Below are 10,552 nucleotides of genomic sequence, written 5' to 3'. Positions count from 1 at the left end.
ATCGGGTCCCAATAATTCCCAGGCTTACTTTAATGCTTAGTTTAATTTTTTATTATCTGAGACAATCTCTCGAATAATTACGTTTATTCAACTCGAAGTCAACAAAAATGCATTCTTATAAACATATTAGTAATTATTAGGTCTAAACGCAAACTGGAAAGAGAAAAACATGAAAATTCCTTTGAAATTATATGGAAAAAGTCGGATTTCTAGTATTATTTTATATCCTGTACAAGTTGCGATTCTCGATAACTTACTTTAAAACATAGATAAATAAGTTAGGTTGTTATAAACTTCAAAGGTTAAAAATTAATGATTTTAAACCTGATTTTCAGGGAAAATATACTTAAAACATTGTTTAATTAAAATATAATAATTTGCTTACTTTCTGTTTGTTTACTAAATATTAAGAGTTTTCGAAGTTTCTATTTTAAATTTCATAGTACAAAAATTCTTAATAATTTTCTACCTTAAGTGACTTACAACAATATGTTTATGTTTTGAGATATGTTTATTTCTTGGTAATTATGCGCGTTACTCCCACTTTAATAACAAACCAATTATTAATTAATAAATATATTTCATAATATAAACAAACATTCAAGGCCTTTCCAAAGATTTGTTGTTGCATTACGTTTACTCCGTAGTTTAAAATTAAATATTCGCAATAGGTGTGTTTCTACGTCATATCATGAATTTGAAAAATATTATTTATTTACAAATTTATATAAACATTTGTTTACACGTGAAAAAAGTGAGCAACCCAAAATGTATTTACTAAAATAAAGATTATAGTGTAGACACTATAGCTAAACGTATTTGAGTACTTATGCATTATAACAGTAATAAATGATCTAAGTGGATCTAAGGAATATGCAGAAAAGGGGCTTGGAAATAAAACTAAAAAAATACTTTTTAAAGCAAGCTTTAGGCGTTAAGAGTTCAATAACTATAATTATCACTTGAGTGTCTCAAGCTCTCACTAATAATCATTTACAAAGGAAATATTTATTTATTATCTTGCAGAGCAATAAAAGCTTGAATTTTAAAAAGTTGTTATTTCAAATTTATAATTTGAAAATAAACATTTTGTGCAATTTTCAGTTTTCTATTACAACTTGAAGTATCTTACAAATTTTACAACTTGAAGTATCTTACAAATTTTGAACAGCTAAAACTACTCTATCTATCGGTTAAATAAAAAACTAATATAGATAGTTTTAAAAGGGCCATCCCCATTACCATAGATAAAAACTATTACAATATCTTTGGCCATCACACATAAAAAACGTAGGAATGCGTAAGAGATAAGTAAATTAGCAAACCATACGTCTTCCTGCTTGATTTCAACAGTTAGGAAGATGAAATACTTATCTCTGGCTAATTTGCTTACATCTTACGTTTTTTATATGTAGTACTTCATTACTTATTATGTAATACTTGAGTTTCAAGCAGAGACTATATCAGTAAAAGAAGAATTGTCATTTCACGGAACGAAAAGTGAAGTTGGTTTTTGAAAATATTTAGGAACGTTTAAAACTCCTAATTAAACAAAAAGGAAGATATTTTTAAAGTGACGTTATATTGTTGAGTATCGTGTTAGAGATTCATTGACTTTATACTTTTCTATAGACTAAGCATCGCCCATATTTCTGTACAGTGAGAAACGTTCTAACAACTGAGGTAATTGCTTAGGCCAGCTGGGGATATTTATAAAAAAAATACATTTATCAAAAGAATATAATGACATTTATTCAAAAAAATATACATTGAATACTGATTGAATGTCAAATTTTCATATCACAAAATGTTTTACATAAAACATCGTGATTTCACTGAACTTTTTCGCTTTTTGACTTAAAAAAATACTTCTCACGTATCACTAACATTTTTTCTTACGAATCTACAATGGTTGAATCTAAGCAATTACTTCAGATGTTGGCACGTTTAAAATCGATTGACACTCAGTCTATCAAACTCTAACGTCAATGTAGAGATTCCATAAAAAACTGTTTTGCAAGAAAGAACGGGTAGTAATTTAAATTTCAAATTTTGTAATTGTATCAAATCTACTTTTACATTTTTATGGGTAATGTGGCAAATTCGACATCAGTCATCTTCTTACCCAATTAAAAAAAAAAAAAAAAATAATAAGTGCATTTTTTTGAAATTTTTGTATACTCAAATACATCTAGTGCCTGCAATAATATTATTATTGAGTTGAAAATACTTTCAAGTACATTTCAGTTAAATAATAATAAGACATAATTACTTTGTACACGACACTAGTGTTTGTGTTTTTACATATTTTAAAAACAAATGTGTAAATAAAATAGACGAAAAATTCAATACGGAAATCTATTTGTGTTTTGTTTTTATTATCATCAATTAAGTATCTCAAAAATACAATAATGATTTTTAAATCTATAAGTTTTTTTTATCTATTAGAATACTAAATCTTAATTCGAGAAAATTTTAAAGAGATTTTTGCTTAAGATTTCCCTCGCCAGAAAATTACAAACATGCGTATCTATCGCACGTCGTCCATGACTCTAGTATGATTCTGGTAAAAGGGTGGATGCTCAAATTAATTAGAACAATCATACTCTGAGTATTTACAAGCACATTTATATCACATTAACAGGTACCCGGGCGCTTCGCTGAGTAATTTCAACTTTAAAAACAAATACTGCGTTAAAGTCTTAACATTTCCCTTGCCTTCACTTATGCCATTTTGTTCTCAGTACAGTAATTTTTGAGTTTATCCAATACAAAAAAAAAGAGAGGCCAAACAAAACAAAAATAAACAAAAAATATCCTCTTTATAATATTAGTGCAGATAGCTAGTGTATATGTGTATGCATATTATACGGTATTGATCCATGGGTTTTAGGATACTGTACCTATGAATGTTTAAACGATATACTTTTGTAACTGTTTGAGCTCCTTGCTGGTTACTATCGAGTACTAAATAAACCTATAATAATGCGGCAAGTTCAACAACAATTTAAATTTTAATCCCTTTCAGCAGCCCTTTTTCATTTATGGTTTTTAACCACAAAAAAGGGTTAAAGAGTTTAAGAGGTGAGACAAAATATTTTAATTAAATCCCTACCAGCAGCCCAAGGTCTAATATCTCATAAATGACGTGTTCTAGAAAATTATGAAGGAAACAAAAGTCTTGTCTTTATTAACTATTAACCTACACCAGTCATCATATATCCATTTCTCACTCTTTAAAAGTTGTATTTGGGCACGTTGGCCACGCGACCATAGACGCGTGGATAAAAATTTGCATAGCCTTCGACACTAAAAATCTTTTGTTTGTATTTTTTGTCGCACAATCAATGACTATACAACTATAAAATAACCAAGATAAAAAAAGCCTTCAAAGATTTGTTTGTATCTCTTTCTTGCAAAACATAATTTAGCATAGAGTAGCTATAGTAGCATGTAGCCGTGGCGTCATAGTGTCTGTGAGATCTGTCTGGCTAATGACTGTCTAATTAGTAATTTAAAATGCATATATATTCGTATTTCATGGCCGATTTTAATTCTAATTTCAGTTTTTGTCATCTCTTTTACGGTATTTTCGTATTTTGTTAATAAATTCGAAAAAATCTTAAATGCTAATTCTTAAATAATAATACGCAGTCGAAGCCTTCTAATTTCTCCATTCAACTAGTTTCGAATGCATATTAACATTTATATGAGGATTTATTTTTCATAAGTACTTGTTTCTATCTTTTCAGAATATATGTACTTATTAACTAAAACAATAGTTTTAAGAATCGCCTGTACATGATTTTATTTGTGGCATTTGGTGTTGTTTGGTACATGTGTGTCGTCACAATCATACGATAATCGTCAGATTATTTAAATATACAAATACAAAGTAAAATGTATTATTTTTATTCAATATCGTCTATCAGTGAAAGATTGAAGATACAAAAAACTATTTCTAATTATTTAATTTATTCAATAATGATTTTTAAATATCATTTTATATTATTTTAATTGTTTTATTTTGCCTTTTTATTTTAAAACAAAAAATTAAAAGGTGGTGTTTGTGTATTATAAATATTGTGAATTGTGCTTGAAGTGAATTTTCGAGAAAATGTCGTTAAGTAAAAATATACGACATTATAGAACTTCTGCAGTGGTTTCTTGCCCTAAAAGGTATTGTTAAACTTCTGAAAATGTTTTTGAAAACTTTGTTTTTTTGTAAAAAATGTTTCTTTTTTAAAGTGGTGTGATTTTAATTTATTTTTTTTCGTCATTGTTAAGAAAAGTTTCTATGCCAAACATTGTTTTAATTTTACAATATGTTCGATGAATTTAAAAATAAATATGACAATTTTCTATCAAGCTTTCGTGATGATGACATGATTTTAAAAATAAATATATACGAATATAATCATACCACTGTAAAAAAAGATTTGCTTTATTTACTTTATAATACATCATAATGACAAGCCCTTTATTTATAATCAAAAATGACAGTTCTTTGTTTCTAACTTTTTTTAAATATATATTTCTGGAATCATATTTCTAGAATAATGGTGGGATTATGCATGGGCGGGTATAAAAAACAAGTTTTTCAAAATTCACTTATTTATTATTAATTTAAAGTAAAATTATTTGGTGGGATATTCGTAAAAAAAAGTTTGAAAAAAATTTAATCACTGCTATGACAGTTCACGGTACAAAAAAAATAGTATGAATATGGAATCGTTTTGTTTTGGAGATTATGAAGGGATCCATCAAGCGTCGAAATCGACCTCTATTGTTAGGGGTGGAAAAGATATTGAAAAAGGGGTGAGTTTGATTTTTCTAAGATGTTGGGATCTTAGCCAAATTTTCCTTTACAAAATTGGATGTTATTAAACCGTATTTAGCCATAATACGACGAAAATTTGTATTATTATTGATAAGATTAAATTAAGCAAAACCATATTTTAAGAAAAATCACTAATGCTCCCAATATTGACACAAATTTTGCCAAATTTCATTTGTATCTTATTATATTAGGTCTAGACAGGCAGAAAATTGGAGAGACTGTTGTCTAGGATGGGCCTATAACTTCATATTCAAGGGCTCATTTTTCAAGGGAATTTTGAAAATTACGCGTAAGCTTAAAATTGATGAAAGTTCAATGGGGACGATATTCAAATAAACACTTGAAAAAAAGAACTACCGGTTATCCGGCACCTTAAAAATTTCTATTTGCTAGAAGCAATAAAACAAGGTCATAAGAAGTAATATACAAGCAATTAAACATTACGACACTTTGATAACAGTACCTATCTCAAATTTCCAACCGTTTTGAAATGATAGTCAAATACTACGATTAGCTCTTGTTCTACAATTAGTTTTAATACAAAGTGAAATACTTTAGAAAAACAAAACTGAAAGTACTTTTTTAAATATTTCAGCTCTTACAACATTACACTCAGTGCAGGCAGGTTTTAGGGGAGATCGATCGGGGCAGCCGCACGGGCCACCAGGTTTAACAGAGCTCCGTGCGAGCCAGTTCTACTTAGCCACTTCGAATAAGTTCAAATTCGAAATAAGTTTTTTTTAATTATAATCAAATTAATATACCTAAAAAGGATGTGCCCGGGGCACATTATCGAATCTTCATACATCTACAAAACGCAAAATGATTTCATTTTATTCCTCTATCCATGTATAGTTTCTTATTACATTATTTTTTCCTTATTTTTTATTTATCTAAAATTGAATGTACGAAAATGAAACGTCTCAAGAATAAAATCTTTTATTTTACAGATATATTCAAGCAGAAAATTCAACATCAACTACAGGTGAAACAGAGGAAATAGCAAAAATGTCTGTTAGAAATTTAACAAACTCACATTGGAAAGTGGTCAACATTGTACGTGATTTTGTGTATTCTAAAGTAAAGACTCCAGATTTCCCGTTAGAATTAAATAAAGAATTGGCAGTGTTTTTGCAAAAAATCAAACCAAGTATTTATGGTTCAAAAATAATACGTGATTTTGGATCAAAAGCAATTACTCAAGAACCGAATAAAATCGAAAATCAAACCAAAGTTCAGAATAAAGTAGAAACGATTACGAAAAATGACAGTTATAAATTACAAAATATGTTTAACCAGCTTGGATTTGGAAATAGCAAAGAAACTAGTGGTAAAGAAGCCAAAATATCAACAGTTCCCAATTGGAAACAGAAACAACAAAATTTGATAATCTCAAAATCGAGTATAAGTTCTCGAACTAGTCATATTATTACAATGATTGCTACGGCTGAATCAGAGGAATCTTTGTTAAAACGTATTCAAGCTTTATCAGAACATTTATCACAGTTTCCAGACGCTAAAAATCAAGCAGTCAAAGGTGGTGCTATACGGGTTTTATTACGAATACGTGAAAATCGCAAAAGCGAAGCACTTCAAGCAACTATTTGTGAAGCATTTGCACGATTAGGTCATGTTGATCCACCTTTAGGACGTGGTATAAGAATATTATCGATTGATGGAGGTGGAATTCGTGGTTTAGTTGTAATTGATATGTTGAAGAAAATTGAAGAATTGACTGGCAAGAAAATTTATGAATTATTTGATTACGTATGTGGAGTTAGTACGGGTGCTATTTTGACGACAGCTATAAGTAAGTGATTTTCTTATCCTTAACTTTAGAATTGTTTACAAAAACCTAGCAATAGGCTATATTCAAAATAGCAATAACGATTGGGATAGCTAAAATATGATTTGATCTTCAATATTTCATTCTCACAATTTTCTACACAATAATTTATTATGAAATGTTGTGTCGACATTCAACCTCGCAGATTTTTTTTTTCGAATCATCAAAGTTTTCACCAGAATCAAACATTAATATATTTTGATATTGGCTTATAAAAATTCTGTAAGAGTGGATACTCGAATTTGAGTACTATTGAAGTCATCTTTCGGGGATGACTGTTGCATTGAAAAGAGAATCTAAACAACGAAAAATTTTATAATCTGTGTTTCAAAATTTAAAATATTGGCTTAACATTGTTTTAATATTTCTTTGTTTTTTTTCAATTTTAGTTGCAAATAAAAGAAGTTTGGAAGAGTCCTCAAAGTATTATAAAGAATTAAGTACACAAATATTTACACAAAATGCTTTACTCGGTACAAGCAATCTCGTATTAAAACAAGCGTATTACGATACTGGACTTTGGGAGAAAATGTTAAAAGAATATTTAGGAGAAGTTCCATTTATTAAGACTGCACAAGACCAACGATGTCCGAAACTTTCAACGGTGTCTGCAGTTGTTAATCAATCACAAATATCTGCTTATTTATTCCGAAATTACGCACTACCATATAGAGTGTGCTCTCAGTATATGGGAAGCAGTGATTGTGCAGTATGGCAAGCGGCCAGAGCATCTGCTGCAGCTCCTACCTATTTTGAAGAATTCATGTTAGATGGATTATTACATCAAGATGGCGGTATAATGGTTAATAATCCAACTGCAATTGCCATTCATGAGGCTAAACAATTATGGCCAGGTCATCCAATTCAATGTGTCTTGTCCTTTGGAACTGGTCGAGCCTCACCTATTGCTCACGATAGTGAAGACAATTCAACAGCAGCTAGTTCATCGTGGAAAAATAAATTTCTTAAGATTTTGGATAGTGCCACAGACACAGAAGGTAATAAATTGTTTATTTTTAACAGCAATCCGGTTTTACGAAGAACATTTTTTGTAGAGAAAAGAAAAAATAATAAATTATACCTATTTTTATCATTATATGAACATTCCACGGTTGGCATAATCCGTAATATGGGGGGCTAATTTGGATTAATGTAAACTAGCAATTTCAAATATCTTTGCATAAAATATTCTAAAAGTTTTATGTCCCAAAATCTTGGAGGCAAATCTACCGGAAATAGATTTTTGTTTCAATAAATAGAGATTATTAGTAGGAAAAAAGGTGATATTATGTGTGAGAATGAGCTAATTTAATATTTAAACATTTGTAAATTTTATCAAAATTCGACAAACCGATTTTAAGTTAAATCCATTCAAACACATTTATACGTACAAAGATAATAATAATTTGTTTCGTTTTTACAGGTGTGCATACTGTCTTAAGTGATTTATTAGAACCACACGTGTATTATCGTTTCAATCCATACTTAACCGAATATTTAAGTATGGTAGAAATACGTCCCGAAAAATTAAAACAAATGGAACAAGATTGTGCAATGTATTTACGACGGAACGAAGAAAAATTTGAAAAAGCTGCCAAACAGTTAACACTACAAAGATTGCCTAGCCAGAAATTAGCTGATTGGGCACACAAACAACAGATTATTTTAGGTGTTAAGAGTGCAATGTAATTTTGTTGAATTGTAAACAAATTGTTTCCTTCTTTGTGGCAGCAACAACAACAAAACCGGGAAATCTGAGTTTATTGATTTTTATTTGTTTTTTATAATTTAAAGAAATATATATTATGTACTCAATAAATTTAAAGATTTAAAAAAAAAGACTTGCTGAATTCAAATAATTTGACTTCTAGCTAAGTTAAAATAATACAGATTCATGAAGACATTTTTGAATCTGTTTAAACTGATTATATTAGTGATATAGACATTAATTATTAATCACTGCATTAGTTTTGCAACAAATTAAAGTAGTGATATTAAATAATGTTAGTTAATAATAATTATATTTATACAGGCGAAATTCTTTAAATGCCTCTGCGGCAATAAGAATGAAGTCGTTTTATTGTTCTATGAATTTTAAATTCATTAAACAATATTGTTAATTTCTAGATCGATACCTAATTTCGCCTTTAATAAGTAAAATATTCCCAAGATAGAGTTTCCATTAAGAATTGTGATTTGATGGAAGTAAAATTTATCTTGCCATCGCTTTCTTCGCCTACAAATGATTTTTTTTTTACATTTTAATTTTAATAGAATAGTAATAATATAGTTAAATTTTTATTGTATTACTAAGAACGGACCCACCAAAGTAATTTATTTATAGTATTGTTTAATTTTATCAGTCACAACGTTTAAAGGTAAATTTAACAATAAAGAGTGTAAATATTATTTGTTTATAACTAATTTTTTTGTTAATTATTGTTAATGATTTTTGTTGATATATTAAAATCATTTTAAATTAAAAGTACTTGTGTTTTTTGTTGGCACTTATTTTAAACCAACCATTTCTCCCATTATTGTTGAGTATAAAAATTTCAGGGTTTAGAGCTAGTTTGGAAGTGAAGGACTAGTGACTGTTCGTAAATTTAGAACTAAAAATTACTTAAAAACAAGTGAAAATAAACAATTGACTGAGGTAATTGTTGCACAGTTTAAAAGCAGCCTTTCAGAAGCCAAATTTTCAACTCCCTATTTTTATAGTTTTGGAAAAAATGAACAATTAAATAATTGCGCCCTCATGGGAAATGTTTACGAAAGAAAATTTCAAACAAAAGTTTTTTTATTTTTTTATAGGGAAGATTTTTATATTTAAATTTTTGTTCTATCTCGGTTCTAACGGTTTACAAGACCCATTTGAACTATGTTGCTCATTATCAACTTATTTTTTACTTCCTGAGCACGCATTAACGCAATAATAATTTCAGCATGATATCTATTTTCGTTTTAGAATTATCGTGTCGACGTGTTCGCAGATGAACTGACAGACATTCGGACAGTCGGAAATAGACTACTTGAACCAAAATTTGGTTCGTAGCATCAATATTTCTGAGCGTTTCAAACTTGGGACTAAAATTAGTATACTTGATATATATTTCATATACAGGGTATAAAAATCCAAGTTCAATGATATTTTAGCCCAAGTAGTGGTCACAAAAAAATTAAAAACCAGATACTTTCCACATCTCAATCATACTTTCCACAAAGAGGATGTCAGTTAAAAGCCTTCTTATGTCGGCGCCAGTGAAAACTCCCTCTTTCAACTTTGCTTATGACAGCTTCGGGAATTTTGTACATAGATATTTAAAACAGTCTCCATCTTTTTGCAGAGATTTTACAAATTGTTTCATCAACACCAATTTGATATGGAGAGGTGGCAACAAAACTTTTTCTGGCGGCAAAAAAGTAGTATTGATAACATTTTTCTCCCCAGGTTTTAAAGTTTCTCGGGGTGGCCAATCACTTTAAGTGCAGTGCTGTTTTCTAGCTCTACTATCCCACAAGCATAAGAAGCATGGGTATTTAGTATAGCCTGCCTGTTAACCCAAAAGCATCGTGAATATTTTGAAATACCCACAAACCACCCGTTGATGGTCCTGAAATTTGATTTTTTCCAGGGTAATGGCCAAATTGTTATAGTTAGTTTTCTTCCATATGCACAGAATAGCCTATTGGAAGCGAAGCTAATTTATTTTTATTGTGCAACAATACTACTTTAAGATTAGTTTTATATAATATTACTATAAAATACTATATAATACTACTTTAAGACTAGTTTATGTTGTTACTAATATCTATGAAAACCTATGTGATAGAATGTTTTGAATAGTTTTTCTGTTTTTGGGAGG

The 10,552-nt window shown here is 29.1% G+C and overlaps 1 protein-coding gene across 2 annotated transcripts; it reads left to right on the top strand.

Annotated features, from left to right (window-relative positions):
• The first annotated feature begins 4,039 nt into the window (after positions 1 to 4,039).
• Positions 4,040 to 8,445, top strand: LOC123299654 (calcium-independent phospholipase A2-gamma-like). Of its 2 annotated transcripts, none has more exons than XM_044881935.1 (4): positions 4,040 to 4,179; positions 5,791 to 6,650; positions 7,076 to 7,684; positions 8,110 to 8,445. In XM_044881935.1, exons 1-4 carry the CDS (start codon positions 4,118 to 4,120, stop codon positions 8,373 to 8,375), a joined length of 1,797 nt encoding a protein of 598 aa, XP_044737870.1. In that variant the 5' UTR covers positions 4,040 to 4,117; the 3' UTR covers positions 8,376 to 8,445. The 2 variants fall into 2 exon arrangements, with proteins under 2 accessions (XP_044737870.1, XP_044737869.1); XM_044881934.1 differs by lacking the exon at positions 4,040 to 4,179 and adding an exon at positions 4,551 to 4,818.
• Positions 8,446 to 10,552: the final 2,107 nt, after the last annotated feature.

Source organism: Chrysoperla carnea, chromosome 5 (assembly GCF_905475395.1).
Source record: "Chrysoperla carnea chromosome 5, inChrCarn1.1, whole genome shotgun sequence".
Classification (NCBI taxonomy): Eukaryota; Metazoa; Arthropoda; class Insecta; order Neuroptera; family Chrysopidae; genus Chrysoperla; species Chrysoperla carnea.
The sequence above is the reverse complement of the archived record's forward strand: the minus strand, read 5'-3'. Positions and strand labels throughout refer to the sequence as shown.